Source organism: Bombus fervidus, chromosome 2 (genome assembly GCF_041682495.2).
Source record: "Bombus fervidus isolate BK054 chromosome 2, iyBomFerv1, whole genome shotgun sequence".
NCBI lineage: Eukaryota > Metazoa > Arthropoda > Insecta > Hymenoptera > Apidae > Bombus > Bombus fervidus.
This window is the reverse complement of record NC_091518.1, coordinates 21,651,232-21,671,303: the sequence shown is the minus strand read 5'-3', so window position 1 is coordinate 21,671,303 and position 20,072 is coordinate 21,651,232. Positions and strand designations below refer to the sequence as shown.

At 32.7% G+C, this 20,072-nt stretch overlaps 1 protein-coding gene across 10 annotated transcripts in view; it reads left to right on the top strand.

Moving 5' to 3' along the window:
* Window positions 1-20,072, top strand: part of Nmdar2 (glutamate ionotropic receptor NMDA type subunit 2) — a 368,342-nt gene that overhangs the window by 331,861 nt on the left and 16,409 nt on the right. For 7 of the 10 annotated variants that reach the window (XM_072021785.1, XM_072021783.1, XM_072021779.1 and 4 more), the window contains 4 exons: window positions 13,919-14,066; window positions 15,855-16,038; window positions 17,266-17,405; window positions 18,516-18,628. In XM_072021785.1, coding sequence (XP_071877886.1) covers window positions 13,919-14,066; window positions 15,855-16,038; window positions 17,266-17,405; window positions 18,516-18,628 — 585 coding nt within the window. The remainder of the gene's footprint in view (window positions 1-13,918; window positions 14,067-15,854; window positions 16,039-17,265; window positions 17,406-18,515; window positions 18,629-20,072) is intronic. The other 3 variants (XM_072021787.1, XM_072021784.1, XM_072021789.1) reach the window with 1 other exon arrangement.

The following is a 20,072-nucleotide window of genomic DNA, read 5'->3' as shown; positions in this document are numbered from 1 at the left end:
AAACTTTAGGAAGAGCTTCGCCTGACTCTCTAAATACGTAATTGAGCAGAGTTTAGCTAAGTGGGAGAATATCCTTCCATTCGAAGTAAGTGGAAAGGGAAAATTAGAAGTGTATTTGTTAATGAACGATATAAGTGAAAATGAATATTTACAGAGTATTCGATGCCATTGGTCCTTCATTTCGACGATTCAGATGCTCAAACTTTATTTCTCCGATCCAAACAAGAAAGCTTTTGTAATTGAAGCCGTTCGGTATTAACTAGGCAACAATTTACGAACTACTCGAATATAGAAGCTTGAAAGCGCCTTACTTGACGCTAATATCTATCGATACTAACTGGACTTTATTTATCTTCGATCAAATTTTCAACGTTCTGCTCGGTGTCTTAGAGGTAGATTCTCGCTCAGTCCTCGGTTAAGTGATCCAAGTATGATATCATTAATACTCAGCAAATTCCTGATTATTTCACACCTTAAGCGAACAGCGTATAATAACGTAACTTTAGTCACTTACGTATGTACTAGTGAGAGCTTTTACACGCTTGTTAAATACCATTATATTTAAAAATATATGATATTTACATTTAGAATATATAATATTATCGCAATATTTATAACATGAACATAATCGACTAAACATAATATTTATGAAATTTGCAATATAGTGAAGAGATCTATAGTTGTGAATTATGTAGTGATCACTGTTTATTTCAACGGTAAAAAACGATCTCGGTTACGATGCAGAAACGCTAAATTCTGAAATACAGAAATTAGAATAATTCCAGATTTTCATAACGATATTTCCGTAAAATTATGGAAGCGTGTTACTTCAAATGTAAAACTATGCTCATTAATGTTCTGTACTAAATATCTAGATTAACAAGTGAAAATTACAAAAATATTTAAATTTAAGAAGGAAAAACGTGCAGAATTAATTAATAATTGTATAAAGCGATATTAAGCGTGTTACAGGCGTTCGGTAACGAGATGGTTACCAAAAAAGCAATTAATGGCACGCGATTTTGTTTCGTCCTTTTAAGAGCCACAAGAGAGGCAGCAAGTGGACAAAGTAGTTTACAATGATGGCCATAAGAAGGCTACGATGCGATGGCTGTTGGTCCCAGCTGCTAGAGACAAAACAAAGTTTCAGAGACACGTAAAACTCTTCCTCAGTTTTGACGTTGCTGTCCGATACAATTTATGCTGATGCGCAGTAACTTTCCGAGTGGAAAACGATCGAGAAGTAGCGACGCAACTCTCCAAACGTTCCCTTAGAATTTAGTGACAGACGATCTTTCTCGGATACATAAGCTTGTTTGCCTGGTAGAGAACATTTACAATGTAATTTTGCTAAAACCTTTGTTACGTAAAATAGAAATTTAGAAACTCGTAAAATATTGTGGAAACTTCATTGAACAAGTTTGTAACTTTATTGTTATTTTTCAGTAATTTACTATTATAAATAGTAATTTGCTATGACAAAATTGATTAATGCGTTAATTCTGAAATTATATGTTTTCAAGTATACGACCACAATTCAGCTTAGATTATTTAATTTGAGAATTTTATAGAAACCATTAATAAAATTAAGTGTCAAACTAACAAGAACTCTAAAGCTTTTAAATCATCTAAAATTAAGTAATATAGCTCAAATCGTTTGCGTTTATGACTGAATGATCTAGTTGATGGTTAACATTCTGCTTCTTCGACCATACATAATTTTCATGGTTTAGTTATAACACATGTGGCACTGAATCGAAGACACGTTACACTGAACGTTAAACAATACTCGTTTGTCATACGCAAATGAGCAACGCGTGCGTAAACTCGCGTACGCATTGAATCGTAATTAAGCCTCGCGTCAGCATGTGGACGCGGACTAAACAAACATCATTAAGGAAGTATAACGAGAAAAGATGTTTGCATGCTTCTAATTGTTCAAAAAAGTAAATTTTCAACTTCAATGTACAGTCGCTAACTTCCATCTTCGAAATTCCAACTCTAAACTTCCAACAATGAATTTGTAACTTCTAATTATTAGTTGCCTAAGCCCGTGTGTGCATGAAACTTCTAGATATTGACTTTCAACTCAAATTTGAACTTCCAACTCACAACTGTTACTTTCAATTGCTAACATCCAAATTCCAGGGAGTATTAGATTTGGTACTATGTACGTTCGTTTACCTTTCGACTTACGCATCTCGAGGATTCTTATTTACGTTTTCTACAATTCCATCGAAGAAAGTATCATGATCCTATTAAATGATAACTGGCAAACAAAATTTCCTACCTTATATTTATTTTTAATTTGTTTTGAAACTAACCGATTACGAGAAATAAAACAAAAGTCACATTGAATGTTCAAAGGAAAATCGAAACAGTATAATCTCAATGTAATGCTATATTAATTAAAGATAGAATCGTTTGTCTCTGTGGTAAAGTTGAAAGTATATTCCATGTTGACCTTTTTGTAAATGGATAGGTATCGTATAGAGGAACATTTGCTATTACACGTTCCATCGCTCATTCATATCGTAACGTTCCTACCTTTATCATTACAATTATAGCCAAGAATGAACTATCGACTATATCCATGCTGTGTCTGCCTCGTATCAGATATATCTTTATAGTACTGCATCTATTGTAGCGTGTGTATTATTGCGGCAAATAGTGCAGCATCGACTACCGATAATACCTGTGATTTTAATTCCATCAAACATTTGCTTACGTTCGGCATCACTCGTTACTAACACAAATTCTGATGCTTCCTATCCTCTTTGGAATAGCAAAGAGAATTACGCATAATGGAGCAAATTGTTCGATGTTTGCTTCGATGCAAGAGAAATCATCCGTTTGTAGTACCTTACATTACGTTCAAATGCAGGTTTTGTATGACATGTAAGCCGAGCATATTTATAAATTCTCGGACGTATGTGCATCATATTATATATTTAGATACACGCTTTTTCTTATTACGAAAAAAATAATGTTCAAAATTAAGATGTACATATCTTGTAGATATCAAACAAATGTTTGAATTGAGTAGTACTGCAATGAATACAAGTAATCTCATGATAATACAATATAATTACTTTGCCTATATAATAATGTTATGATATTATACTTCAAAATGGAATGTATTCAAATTCAGATAAAATTAATTTTGCTTATCTTGTCTTGTGGAATATTATACATACATAAACGTAAACACATAATCTATAAAAATTTTTAATCGATTATAAAATGCTTTTTTTCCCGAAAAAATTGCTTTAATTTCTTTAGACATCTGACGTTCTTTTTAAATGTTTGTCAGCTTTTGTAAATTTCTTTTAATCTACGAGTGCAAACCTGCAATGAAATTGAAACAATCCTTTCTGTATGTTAAATACATCTTCGACACTTCCTTCCAATACTTCTTGAATTGGGAAACCCGTCCTTCGATATACCTTTTCCATTGTACACGCATAAGGGATCCTTTATAGTTTCCTCTAGCCACATCCTGCCTCTACATTCCACTTGATCGACCACGAATCAGTTTTGTGGATATAACAGGAGCAGGTCACTTCCTGTTCCGGTTTATGTACCGTTTCCCGTTCTTGAACACTGTACAGCCCATTTTGAAATCAGTTTTCATTCAATATCGAATCATATGAAATGGCATGGAAACTTACAATCTCTTCAATGTATCAGACTCGTGTAATGCAATGATAACGAAAAATGTTACGTAATACGACAATAATTTAAAAATTTCCAGAAATATTATATTATACGTATTATCAGACTGCGGATATTTATCCAAACTCGTGTTTTCGTAAATATAATTTCAAAAATGGAACTTATATGGACAAGTGTTTTATCTATTAAATATTGTATCAGATGTAGAGTACTTTGAATATTTTATATATTGCTGCATATAGTCTACACAATAAATTCTGTGCATTTTTTATATCTTTTAACTTGTCGTAAATGCAGAAAAATCTGCAGCCTATCTATTACTAGATCGCTGATGTTTATGCAAATTTAAATTTGTACGAAAACAAATAAACAGATATTTAGAACTAACGCAGAAATTTATTTCTGCCATTAATTACAATAAAGGTATGTTGTGTATTTTATGTCTTTCTGCATATTGTATACACTCTCATTTTCAATGAATACATAAAAATCTGCGATCTACTTACTTAACTCGATATTATGTCATTACGCATTGCCCGCAGAATTTAAATCTACTGCGCTTAAAATCTACGGTATTCTAAATGGCTCGATCATCTCGTGTCACGATTTGATGTCGAGCAAACCCGATCGGGTATACTTAATGCGATTTTCACATTCCTAGCATAAATCCAGCTTCTTCTTTACTTTTCTTCTACGTGAGATTCACATCAAATACGTTGAGCAGTGGTTATTCCTGAGGACGCATATGAGATGAAGATCTTTCTATCTCCAGCGTGCGCTTTCTCTTTTTATTCCCACTGATTCTCTTTTTTTCTCTTTAACTTGACCCAGCCCATGGGATATTTTACTCGACAAATGTATTTGAACCGGCAGTATAATTTTACGATAACATTTTACGACGTACGTATTCTGTCAAAGGCGATTCTTTCGAATAAATCGTTTTATTAAATGGATTTATAAAATGATCTATTTTGTTGGTAATTTTATCTGCCATTCTATCCTTCGCCTTTTATTCGAACGTGGTTTGATAGAAATTCAAATTTTCGAGAAACAACGATGATCATGGACAATGTGAGACGATTTATTCTTGCATAAATCACATACTTTAATACTGACCGCTATAAATGTTTAGCTTGATATACGAATATTAGAACGCAACAAAACCTAGTAATTTCAGGATTAACTTCGTCCCTCGTTATCAATAAATACGCTCGTATGGTATGAGGTCAATATTTCATAAAATAATGCAGTCACGCGGATATACGTTTGCAGCTCCGATCCTGTAGCGTTGCATTGAATTTAATTAATCTAATTGCTATTGGAACGTTGAAACAAAATTAGTGAAAATTCGGACAGTGATATAGATTATGATACGGAGAAATTTTCTCGTTTCGTTTAAAGTTAGAATTATTTAAAAAAAATGAATGAGGGACAAAGGTGTTGCTTCGCAGTAAACTCTATTTTTTGTGAAATAGATATAATGATATATTGTAATTTATTAATAATTATATATCATATTAATTTAGATGTTCAAATATTAACTGCAACACTTCTAGCAATTTATATAATAAATGTTTAAAGAAGATGAAAGAAATTTCTTTTTCAGTGGATCCTATTTTATGCAAACATCGTAATAGGATGTTGCAATGGCTTAAAGTTACTTCCACTCACTGAATTTCTATCTGCTAACAATTTCATATACAATTATGCGGTTTACCACTGCCCATTGAATTATACAGTCAACGAACACTTCCAATTTCGAAACTCCCATCTACTTTTCCTAATTTCAAGCATCTCCCGTAATTTGCGATACACGGCACCTTCTATATCTTCATCAACGAGAACAACGAGCAAAAAGCGTTGTTGTTCAGTACTCTGAAAAAATGTACGACTTTATTTCCAGAAGTAAATTTGCTCGTTGTTTCGTAAATGAAATTACGAACTTTAAACCAGGAACAATTTAGTGGATGTATTACAAAATCTTAATTGATATCGAATGAATTCGCTTGTGCATTATGAGTCTCGTTATCAAGTGCTAATTTATTTAAAATAGGATACTCTTTACTAGTAACGATTACGCATATTGCAATATAGTTATTGAAAAATAATTATTAGACAAATTAGGGAAAAGAAACATCCAGATGCGTATATTATTCTAATCGAAGGATGTTACGGTATATGGTTCGTAACTGTTAACTACTAATTCAACATGATCGAAATAGGATAGTTGTTAAACGTTGAGTCAAGTTTACCTAAATAATACCGAGGTTTATTGAGCTCAGGTGAGCTCATGCTATCAGCTAAATCCTATTAAACCCTCTTAGATTCTAAGTAGATATTCCTAGGCACCATCAAACATTATCCGAGTTCTCAAGATATTGGACTTCTACAAATCCGTTAAATCTGTCCAAGTATTTCTAAATTTTCAAATGAGTCGGCGAAGCAGGCACACGCTTTAAGAACTCTGTCTTAATTTCAATTTTTATGCACCATTTAAATCTACATCTAGAGAATAACGATTCTTGCGTAGATGTGATAAGTTTTTAATAAATCCATTTCGTATTCTTCGCTATTTTCTTTCTAATATTGCAAAACGTTAATCACCTAACGTTTCTTTAAAGTATATTTGATAGTCATTATAAGATCAATTTTGTAGAAGATTAGATTAAGACATTTTACACATTTCTGTAATTCTACCTAATTTTTTAACACGTATTAGAAGTGATTCTACCTTTAAATTGCTCGATAATGTTACTAATTTCCAATAATCTAAATTTCCTTAAATCGTGCTTTCGTAATTTGAATCAAACCTTCGAGAATATCTTTGAATTATACTTTTACTAACTCTCGCTGAATCTTGAAACTTTTCTGCGTCTAAACGGATTACAGATGTTTTCTAAAGTAAATTAGGCTGATTGTACTCTGAATGTTGTTTGAAACAATAAGATTATGGCTGTTTCGGTGGTTAGTTTTTACTGGACAATTATGTTGCTGTTTCGATCACACGCATCATGGATTCCTAGGATTTCAATAGTTGGAAGAGCGTCTGTCAAAGTTCTCCTGATTCCTGGTTAGTTCGAACGAACTTCATCGATGTCAATCCAGGATGTCAGGTCAGGTTTCAGGCGGCTAACCAGATTTTAAGTTTCGCCAAGTCCATCAAGACTTTAACAGAGTTATGTAGAATTTCAGACGATACTGAGATCTTTTTGTGACTTCAGCTACTTTTCAGATAAATATAAAAGAAGATTAAATTTCATTAACTTTAAACTCCTGTGTTTTGTTACGTCATTAGAAATGAACACAATTATCCTTCTCGATGTTCGATATAGTTTACTTCTTAAAATATAACAAAATCCTAATATTGTAACAACTTTTCGACACATTTTTGATTCGTTGAAGAATACTATAATTTCTTTTAATGTGATTCGATGTGCCAGAATTTCCATTCGAGTTTCTTAAATGTACAATATTTTTCTCGCATACTGAAGATAGCGAAAACTAATAAATATAAACAAAATAGTGAAAACTAACCTCTGCTATTTATATTCAACAGAGAAAATCATCCATACAAGGTCAAAAAATTGCTAATAATTATACCAATTAATGGAGATAGTATTTTTTGTAGATTCATTTAAGGATCATTTAGACTTAACTAGTGCTGTTAGTAAAAAATCTAAGGAATGACACAATAGGAATAAAAATAACATGATTATAGTAATGTCGTTATGCTTTTACCTAGAATTCTAGTAAACGCTAGAAACAGTACATTACACAAAACTTGTATTCAGAATTTTTATTTGCTCTAAACGACTTACTAGCTACTTTGAAAAGACGATTCATTTAGTTCAGAATTCCTCGTAAAACATTATGGCAGGGAGTATTAGAAAGAGCTTAGTAGGCCAGATAGCTCCCTGGTAAAACGTACAATGATGATAGAATCTCTTTGTCTCTCAAGTGGAAAGGATATGGCAGAATGCCAACAAAAAAGGAAAGATAATTGCTTCTTCTGTGTGGCGCGGTTAAAACGAAGGGTGTGCCAAAACGTGTAGTCGAATATAGAGTTAAAAAGAAGAAGAATAGCTGAGAATGCGAGAATCGTATTATTATCAACCTTTCAAACTCTAAAAGAAAGAAAAGAACAAAAATTACGTTTAACGCTCCGTGATTGCCACTTTAGATAAGATTAAATTCGTGTTAAGTGGATTACGCTTTTCGCTATGAAAGTTTCACCAGACCATCCAAAAAGAAAAAAAAAAAAAAAAAAAAAAGAAGAGAAAAATAATTCGAAGGTGAAATTTTGTACGGTCGCCTCTTTGTAATTTATTTCACGCTGGTCTTCCATTTTTAACGGAACTTGGGCTCGAAGAGAGAACTTCAAACTCGAACGACGTTTTAGCATTTCTTCGACTTCTTCCGTTCTATTCATCAGGCTGAGAACTATATGGGAGGTTCGACTTGATGAATCTGAATCGTATTTTCGGAACATTCCAGCAATAAAATTTCCATTTAAAAACTTTAAACTTCTTTAACGTGGCTCTTTAACGCGAGCGAGCTCGAATGAATAAAAAAATTTAGCAGTTGATACGGTACTTGCCGAGAACTTTTCACCGGAGATTCTTCTTAACATCTCTTTGCAGTTAAAAGTAAACAGTCCAATACGCGGGCAATACATTGTCTTTTTAATACACTTTAGACTTTTCCAATATTCTATATTGTTTAGTAGGGTATTGTTTATTTTTAGAAATTAGAAATTGGTATATTAGAAGAATAGAAGACAGGAAACTTCGATATAGAGCACATTATTTATCTATGGAATTTATATTTTTAAATACGAGCAAATTATAGGTTTTCAAATCAAGTTCTATTAGGTTTCAACTGAAGATGAATGAGATACTGCAAGAAGTGTTGCACGACCTTTAAACATGCTATTAATTAAATATCCTTTAGTAGGATAATAGTTTTTCCTAAATTGTAAATTGCCACTCATTTATTCGTTCAGCAATATTCTGTTGCTGGCTTATTACAAATTGATATAGTTTCATTGAACATGTGTTTGTTAATTATATATTACTAAAAGAAAACATAATTATATTCACCTTCGTTAATTCATTAATTTATCCCCATGAGTATGTGATACATACGTAAGATACAAAGCATTTATTCGTTCAGCAATATTCTGTTGCTGGCTTGTAACAAATTGATATAGTTTCATTGAACATATATTTGTTAATTATATATTATTAAAAGAAAACATAATTATATTCATCTTCGTTAATTCATTAATTTATCCCCATGAGTATGTGATACACACGGAAGGTACAAAGCATTTATTCGTTCAGCAATATTCTGTTGCTGGCTTGTTGCAAATTGATATAGTTTCATTGAACATATATTTGTTAATTATATATTATTAAAAGAAAACGTAATTATATTCATCTTCGTTAATTCATTAATTTATCCCCATGAGTATGTGATACATACGTAAGGTACAAAGCATTTATTCGTTCAGCAATATTCTGTTGCTGGCTTGTTACAAATTGATATAGTTTCATTGAACATGTGTTTGTTAATTATATATTATTAAAAGAAAACATAATTATATTCATCTTCGTTAATTCATTAATTTATCCCCATGAGTATGTGATACACACGGAAAGTTCAAAGCATTTATTCGTTCAGCAATATTCTGTTGCTGGCTTGTAACAAATTGATATAGTTTCATTGAACATATATTTGTTAATTATATATTATTAAAAGAAAACATAATTATATTCATCTTCGTTAATTCATTAATTTATCCCCATGAGTATGTGATACATACGTAAGGTACAAAGCATTTATTCGTTCAGCAATATTCTGTTGCTGGCTTGTTACAAATTGATATAGTTTCATTGAACATATATTTGTTAATTATATATTATTAAAAGAAAACATAATTATATTCATCTTCGTTAATTCATTAATTTATCCCCATGAGTATGTGATACATACGTAAGGTACAAAGCGTTTATTCGTTCAGCAATATTCTGTTGCTGGCTTGTAACAAATTGATATAGTTTCATTGAACATGTGTTTGTTAATTATATATTATTAAAAGAAAACATAATTATATTCATCTTCGTTAATTCATTAATTTATCCCCATGAGTATTGGTACAAGGCATTGGATTCGAAAAATGAAGATGATCTTGAAAATTCTAAATTTATTTCATTCAATGATGTTTTGTGTATCAGAAATAGTGTATTTTTCGTAAACAAATATTTACAAACTAACAAATAAATCTTTCGTTAGAAACACAAAGAAAAATGATGTAAAAAATTCCAAACCTACCATTATTTACATTTATTTCATTTACTATTAACAATAGCCCCTTCGTAACTATAAAAGTTCCATCGTGTTTTCGCATTACGTTATCTTTAGGACGCAACTATTTGTAACACTCCACGGAATTCATCTTCTATAAATTGTGAATTGCAAATCTCAAAAGAACGTGTTGTCCGTAAGAATTAAGTGCGCAAACGTGAACAGAAAGAATCTATGATTTTCTAGTGGTTCTAACGACAACACGTAGCTAACTACGCTTTCGAAAAGTGCCAATTCACTTCGAACGTCGTCGAAAGTTTAACAACCCCTTAAGAATGCCATAAACTTTTAAGGGAGCGAACGAAGCTACACGGGCTGGTGCATACGGGATTCGACGTATGGACGTTTACGTATAAACTTCCACTTGTACCAGCCTTTAACTGCTGTCAGTACGCCTAACGTATACGCGTCGATATACATTTGCGTTACGTAAGATTTTACGACCGGTGAGCCAAGAAAGTCGCGAGATATAACCGAACGTTACTGGATATCTTGTAGTTCGGAGGAAATCGATGTTTCTATGGTAGTTCTCATCCTTAGTTAGTAGATATACATAGGTACATGTATCACGAAAATGTAAAATAAACGTAACGTTATTATCGTGAGAATGGCCATAGAGAATAGCAACAGTGCTGGGTCTGCTGACTTTGCTGTCGAATTTACTGCAGTTATTCGTTCGTGCAGGGAAACCATGTTAATCGAGGTGAATATTATATCATCAAGGAGCTTAATTGATAAAATAAACTGGAGCAATTAGCGCCTGTCCAGTATGGCTCTTGTACTTTCGTTATTCGAGATATTTCTAATCTCATTAACTGTAAAAAGGTTAAATGATCAAAATGTGAAGACTGAAATGATTAAAATGGGACTATTTAGTTCTACAGCTTTTTACTAATATCTTAACGTCACCGATATTGGTTTTAAAGTTAAGAATTATTATAGGAAAATTTGACCGAATAACGTTATTTTTGTTAAATCTAATATCACTTCCACTATTGTTTTACTTTATTGTTTAATTATCTCTTCTCTTGAATGCCTCGAAACAAAATTTATACAATCTTGCCGTATCTTACGCGATTCAATCAGTTTCAGTGTTGCATGAAAGTAATAATTAATTACGTCTGTCAGGATATTCGATTTCAGTATCTTCCATAACATGATATTGGATACTCGAAATTGAGAACATCACACGGGACAAGATTGGTTCGAAAAGTTCTTTGCATACACGATATTCCCTTTAGATTTTCATAAAATAATATCGTCGCAAGCTCTTCGCTATTTGGTATGCCGATTTTATTGCGCGACGTTCAAAGTAAGATACTTCTACAATCTTCTCGCTGACTAAATTTTATCGCGTAGAGACACTCGAAAGTATGACACAACGATGGAAGAACATCGCGACTTCCCAGTTTTATATCCCACGAAATATTTATCTTAATAAACTGTACAGAGTACACTTGCCCCGATAATTGTAAGAAATTCTTTCTGACAAATCGATACATCGAAGAAGCTGCACTATACGTAAGTAAACTGTTCATAGTAATTCTAATTATTTAATAACAACGATCAACCCGAGTACTATTACGATGTATTATACACATTGTGTACTTGAAGAGTTTAATAAACTTCTCTCGACAATCCAATAGACTAAAAAGCCTTCGTTACGTGCAAGCAAACGATTCATAGTGACTCTGATCATTTAATAACAAAAACCGACCCAGATGCCATTACAATGCTGATATTATACACTTTGTGCGTATATGCCTAATATTACTTGTTTATGCGTCTCGCAAAACACGAGTCACGGATCTCCGTTCAGACTGGTTGACACAAGGGCAAACTATGTTCAGTCCCAGTTATTGCAGCATCCTACAAGCTGTACCCTCGTCAGTCCGGCTAAATTCCTGCATAATACTCCCGGAGGCATGCGTTGCTTCTTCGTTTGTCTAACGCGTCTATCATTAATGCCCATTTGCTGGCAAATTTATTCGACAATTACGACCATTATGCCAACGCGATTAAGATACATTCACGTCCCACGGACGTCTTACGATTAACGACCATCGCTTAACGATCGGTGCGTCCCTGTTTCGCGCGTTAACTACTGGCTATTGAGATTTTCTAACGGACGTTTAAATGACGTTCGTAAATTGGAAATTTTGATGGACGCGATATTGACGTCCGTTTTGCGAGGAAAACTTGAAATGATAGACAGCCGATAATGATTGCTACCGTGATCGGGTTAATCGTCTGTAAGGGCGAGCAAGTTTAGTCATCGCGCAATGTTTCAGAAATATTGGTGAAAACGTGGTCTCTTAAATCTATCGTTTGATTTCGTAACTAACTTACTTAAGAATATGAAAAATATTCGTTTCTCAAGTTTTAGTAAAATGTTCTATAACCGATCATTTTTCTTCCAATCTTTCGAAAGGATAAATAGGATATTTTTTTCGTAAAAAAATAAAACTAGAGATTTTGTTTCTAAAAAAAAAAAAAAAGTGAATTTTTGTTTTGCTAATTTAAGGAACATTTATAAAGATAGTACAAGCGAGAAGAGAAATAGAAAAATTTAGATTATTCTGTACTGTTCGCTTTGTTTTCTCCGCTGTAAGTTAGTTCTAGTTTCTCCGTATTTCGTACCAGAGATTCAATAATTGTTTTCCGAATGCTGCCGCCTAAAATATAGGTACAGCTTGCAGTCGATTGGCCAAACAATGCGTATTCCATGGAACACGTAAAACGAGTGTTATTCACCAGCTGCGGAAACAATACACGAAGAGCATCGGGTTTGTCACGTGCAGATGTGACCAGGGTAAACCATCCGACTCGTATTCAGCCAGATTGCACGACTTAGCCAGAAGCGACGTTAATCCAGTTGTTTCGTGGTATAAACAGAGATTGAGAAATTTCAGGAACATTATGAAACTTCTGTAAAGTCATCTTACGCTACATTAACATCTTCCCTTATTCTCATACTCGATTTTCTCGAACCTGTTTCCCAAATTTAATTCCTCGATCGTTAGCGCAAAAGTTCTTCGATTAAAATTATTTTTCTCCGCATTCTTTAATTATTTTACTAATAGGTAAACAATGGAAAGATATAAAAATAACGAAATACATTCATTTTACTTGTAATTCCACGTATATACGTATGTAGGCATACTTATTCTTAATAACGATACGAAACAGTTCTATTAAACTCTTTGTTAATGGTATTGGAAAGATACTTGGAATTTTTAATATGATAACTGCAGCTTACATTTAAATCAAATATTACTTTTTTGTTTACCATGTAAACTACACATTACTGTAGCGCTGTACCTCGAAGAAGATATCGAATAGGACAAAAGTCTGACTTCTATTTCTATCATTTTTATATCCGTTATCTATCATTAAAATGACGTCCATTCGTTACTATACATTCCATGTAACCACAAATTTAATATAGCTGTATTTTATATTTTATAATATCACAAGAAACTCCATAAGAAGAATCTAAGAATCTAAAAGAAACTATAGTATCCAGTTCTCTCTTTCTTTCTCACTCTTTCTTTCTCTCTCTTTCTCTCCCTATCTCCTGAAATAAATATTTTTCATTTAAATCGCTCCGATCAATAGCATCTTTCGTCGCCTTGCGAAGGAAAAAGCGAACTGTCAGAAAATAATTACAACGTAAGTCATTCCATCCATTAATCACGACAACCTAATACGAAAAACTGATCTCCTCTTTGTCATTCTATCTCAAGATTCTGGACAAAGTATTTTATCATAGGGATGATCGAAGAACGATCGTTCCAACGTCCATGAAAGGGTAGTGAAATAAAACATAGCCGCGACCAAGTGAACGACGATGTTACTGGTGTACGCCGTTTTTCAGGATGGACGTTCAAGCGGCACAGAAGAACGAGAGCTTTTATCAGTGCTGCAGCGGATTCTGCATCGACCTGCTTCAGAAGTTCTCCGAGGAAATCGGCTTCACTTATGAGCTTGTTAGAGTCGAAGATGGGAAATGGGGCACGCTAGAGGTTGGTTATAACGAATTTTATCCAGCTAATAATTATTATCGAGCATTTCCGGTAAGATGGATCCTCGTGATACTTATAGGATGTATGAAAAAGTGTAAAAGATTTTTTTAGATACAGAGGAGATAGAAAATATAAATTAATACGAGTATGTAGATATATATATGTTTATGGAAAATTATTAATTATAAATAGATTCTATAAGCGCGAGAACTGTAAATTATTTATAGATATTCTACTGAAAATATAAGAAATTGAAATACAAATAGGAAATTTTGTAAGATTGCATAGAACGTTAATAGTTAAGTAAAATAATAGACTTATTGTTTCGTAATAAACTGGATTTAATCAAAACGATTAGAGATACGAACGATGAGAAAACCAATTTTTTACTTCACAATTGAATATCATTTTATTCCACTTTAATAAAGTTTGATATTTATTTTATTTATACAATGACTTTCATATAACTCGTATACGTTCCAAATATTTGTATACGTGTTCCAATATCTCTCAAACTTATATATAACTTTCCACAGTCCACTCATGACTCGGTTAATTTACAAATTTTACAAAATGCACGTACCACACAAACGATATTCAAAATATACATTTAACATTTTTCAACTTAACAGTTTTCAAGGACGAAAGGAACGTTCGATTATCCCCAACGCGACATTCCGCTTTAGATTTTAGTTCGTTCGATTAGGAAATTAATTTCCTAATGAAAAGTGCTTTTGTCGAAGATCCAGATAGGATTTAATAGATCAATGTCTATCAGTCAATTATGAAATCTTAATCCCAATGAATAGCAAGGAATTAGTTTCAATAATCGCGAAAGTAGTAAGTGGAACGTCTTTAAAGTTGGACCGGGTTAATACAGCGGATCTCGTTTAATCCGAGCGTTCAGGATTTAATACTTGACGACAGTATCGATGGAACGACTGTATAGATTAATTTCGCGCGTAATTCCAACTCTGTTCATTAATCCAGAATCTGCAACGAGCACGAAACAATTGAAATGTATCGAGGACAAAGTGTCCTCGAATTAGCGTGGCTCTTTCATCGTGTTTATTTAAATATGACTGCGTTTGCATGCGGATAATTATGGGCCCTAAGCGAAACATACTTGGAAAATGTAACCTTCGTACATACTTATAATCGCTATTTATCGACAATTTATCGACAGAGCCTTTTCGCTAATTACAAAATTATTATCACACTAGACTTATCAAAATGATCAATGCACAGTCAATTCGTAATGTTTCTTCGAGATTTCATACGTTATTTTTTTTTTTATCAACTTTATACGTTCTATATTTTATTTTATAGATTTACCATAATTGCATACATTTTTGAGGATTTGAATATTTTCTTTGCAAAGTGTATGCACAAAAGCTTGTTCTCTTCCCTACATTGTGTAACCCTTCATACATTTTATTCCTTTGATATTTCATATTTTATTCACTGGCAGTTTCATTGTTATGTATATAATGCTGTATATAGTGTAGTTAGAAAAATTTACCAAATGTCCATCTGGACAAATTGTAAAGTACAAGTTAAATAAATAAAAAAAGGACTCTTCTGTGTACATATATATTACATTAGAACGTCAACTGACGCTTTCCATAGATGAGTTTTAAGTTGGGACGTCAATTGGTATATTATGGCGTCGAATAGTTAATGGAATTTTCTTACAGTGCGATAGCTTCCGCTGGAATATTAAAATTATGCGATGGAATTAATAATTTGCAATTACACGAAATTTAATGTTCGTTGTTCTGTTCGTAGAATGGAAAATGGAACGGTTTGATAGCTGATCTGGTGAATCGGAAAACGGACATGGTAATGACATCTTTGATGATTAATTCTGAAAGAGAAGCCGTGGTTGATTTCACGGTACCGTACATGGAGACTGGTATCGCTATTGTTGTGGCTAAGAGGACTGGTATAATATCTCCCACTGCCTTCCTTGGTAAGTGGCCATAAAGATCTCATTAAACGTTAAATGGTTCATAAAGAAATCTCTTTCGATCCTAAATAATATGTATTAAGAATTAACATAAAAAAATAATAGATAATTACCTTTTTATATTAGTAATTAATCCTATATTACCGTGAATACATTAAATTTTACACAAATACGATCGAATGTTTCCTACAAGAAATAATATCTAATATGTAAATATAAATGATATAAAATATATTACCAGTAAATAAAAAATATTCATGGAATTATAAAAAACGAAGTTTCATTGTAACTATGATTGAAATACGTTGTTGAATCAGAGCTTTCGATAAAATTGCTTCGAACGTTTTACGATCATCGTGAAACATCCTGTTCTGAAATTTCGGAAGTTTAGTACAGATGCTATTGAGGAATAGAGAGTAAATTCTAGATAAACAGCGGTAAACGTCGATCAATTCTAGGTAATAACTACGTTACTCGCTCAGAAGAGAGTGCTTCTCAAAGATATTTACAATAGTATTGTTCTGCGAAAAAGTATTAACAATTCTTTCCATATTTCAACCAAATTACTTAACAACCAATTTGTTAATGATTGGGAGAGAAAATATTTGTTCATTCAATTTTATTAACTCGTATGTTCTACGATTCTATAATTTACTGTATAAAACTCAACATATACATATATTACATATTGATATATACATATGTCAATTTAATAATAGTAGTTTCATCAATGGTTTTATTTATAGTCCTCAGTTTATTCAAATGCAATAAAACTGAATCTCGTGAATTATTTAAAACTCTATAAGTAACGCTATTATATTATATATTCTTTGAAATCAATTAAAACGTGTACCTGTTTATTATTCAAACAAGAAATGTATTTTAATTTTTAATCGATCCTTCTATGGCTTCTTATAAATATACATATTTAATAGAATATTTAACATAATATTTAGTATAGCTTAATACATTCTAGTATTTAATATAAATATACATATTGTATAAAATAATTGCCACGAATGTTTTTAATTAACAAAGTGTGTTTCCCTATCAAAGTAGCATTACTTTTCATTTTTAGCAAATAAGAAATTCCAAAGTCTATTGGGCGTGCATTAATACAGACATTAATAGAAAAAGCGATCTTACACGTAGAATAAATATGATCGATACATTCCACGTAATACGAAACAATTTTATTATTATTATTATATTATTCATTATGGTTTTCAGAACCATTCGATACCGCCTCTTGGATGCTAGTCGGCATCGTCGCCATACACGCGGCAACGATTATGATACTGCTGTTCGAATGGTTGTCACCATCCGGTTTCAACATGAAGGTAAACCCTTCAGACGCTGCGCAGAAACCGGTACTATTAATTTCGCTTCTTATTAGCTATGTATGTTTTCTCGCCTTCAGAGCACGAAATCCTTATAGAGCAAATTACTATACCGGACAATACCATTAATCTTAACGACACTCCATCCCTGTGACACAACAAAAAGAGATTGATCGTGGGAGAACATTCTTCCCACGTACTTTTCGTGACGATACAAATACCACGCAGTTTCCCCTTTTTCTTTATTCGGAAAACACCTTTGTCTCATTTTGCTTGTCAATAAGATCTGCAATTTAAAGCGACCATATCACTTGACATTTATAATTGGAAATATTTTGTCTGCAGTAAGAGAATACAATTTTTATTTAGCGAAGAGAGATAAAGAAGGACACTTTGTATTTTGCGAATTTTTTTTTAATTATTTCCACTTCCTAAGATTCATTTCTAAATTCGATTCTATGTAATTGTCAAGGGTGATTTATATTTCCTTTAATCTCTTTCACAGAGATCTAAAGTTTCCTATATCTTTCTGCTGTGAACTATTTTTAATTCCTAGGGTGCATTTTGTAATCTATTTCTCTATAATTTTCAAAGCTGATTCACGTTATATCTTTCCATTTTTTTTTTTTTTTTAACAATTTTAAGTTTCTCGCCTTTCGTTTCTCTTCATCATAAATTATTTGAATTCATCGCTAATTACGTTTCCATAAAATCTTCAAAATTAATTCATATTTTCTCCACGTCGTATTGTTATCTAATAAAACTAAGTATCTTTAAGATATTAATCAAACAAATTGCATGAAGAAATATGAAACATAAACGTTATAGCACTGGCACTGCTACTTCTAAGATCTAGCGAACCATCCTCAACTTTAAATAATTTTCTAGCATCGAACACGATATCTATCTATCGGATACCTTCACAAATATTCGCAATGCATTCTAACACAATATCTTCCTGTCACTCGCTTTTGTTTAACCTTCTCACCGAATTCTTGCACGATTTTGTCCAAAATCTAATGCAGACCAATCCCACACCGTAGATTAGAACATTTTCTTATTATTGCAACGTTGTCGCTGTATTGGTCGCACAAACGATTCGAAATGAGTTCGAACGCGGTTGATTTATGCTGGTTGCAGAAGAATCCATCGCCCAATCATCGGTTCTCCTTCTGTCGGACGTACTGGCTGGTCTGGGCCGTGTTATTTCAGGCAGCCGTCCATATTGATTCTCCCAGGGGATTCACAGCCAGGTCGGTAAAACAATTTCTATCGACAATTAAAATCCTCGCGCGTAAATCATATTGCCCGAAAAACACGGTAGAAAGAGAGAACTCGCAAAACCTATTAACATGTTTTCTCTGCATCGAAAAGGGGATGAAGAGAGGGATCAAAGGGATCACAAGGACGCTCGACAAACGCGCATATCATCGACGAATTTACATGAACCGCCTTTATTTCATATTCTCTGTTTTCTCTCCTCTCCCTTTGTATCTCGAAAATAGTGTGTGATCTATTACGACTCAAAGATTGTTAGTAGAGTATTCGATCGAAATATTTAAAGTAGAATTTATTATCTCTGATCTTGAATAATTTAAACTTAATTAACTACATAATTTAAACTCTTCAAATCTTATCCTCTGTTTTAATCATTCTGTACGTTAAATCTGTAAAGAATTAAATGATATAGGAATTTGAAGACCGATTCGTTATAATGTAGAAAGCTAAGAAGGACTTCAAAAAAAAAAAAAAAAAAAAATTAAGAATCGATTTAAACACGTTCATCGAAGAAAAAGACACTACAGTCACATCAATTAAACTTTACACGGCAATATGACGTTTCATAGCTACGTGATAGTTGCGAAGTACCATAATTGGCGTGTAGAGGATGCAGGCAGAAACGGTTTAAATAATAAAGATACCGCAGATTATAAGACAGACTCGGGCGAAATATATCAGCGGCATGTACCGTGCCAAGAAATTCTATTCAACCACAGTGTTCGCCACGAAAAATGAACATTTCATTTCTCGAGCGCACGTTGGATTCAAGTGCGTCTTATTCGTCGAATTATTTTGTGAATACATTTTCGAAAACTTTTATAATTTAACTGCCAAATATTTTATGTTTCTCGATGTAGGGGCTGCATTTTCAAAACGAAGGAAAATGATGTAGTAGCGTCGAAAATATTATGTAGTAGAGCAGGTGAATCGAATCTGGTAAGCTCGCAAATAGAATTCTCGAGTGGTGTTACCTGTTAATACCGTAAAACCTAAGGCTTCTGAAGCATGTTATCGTAAAATACAAAGGAAAATGCGAGCTACGCGAAATGGACGCAAAAATCGGCCTGTACGTTAAATTACGATACACTGAAATGATAAAAATCTACTAAATCCAATAAAAGTCTTACCAGTGAAGACTTAGAATTACAGACAACGCGACTGTGAATGGAACCTTAGAGTCCTCGACTTTCTATACCTTTGGTGATAAATAAATCGTATGTAATTAATAACTTTCTTCCCATACCAATCGAATTCTTTCTCAAGTTCTCTATTCTCTAGATATTTAATTTTAATTCGTCAAAAAATTAAAACTTTTGTGCTTATCGCAGATTCTTAGAAATAAACGGATGATTAATTTCTTCTCTAAAATTGTATTCAATTTTGATATGATATATGCAAATGTTTCTTAATTCTAAT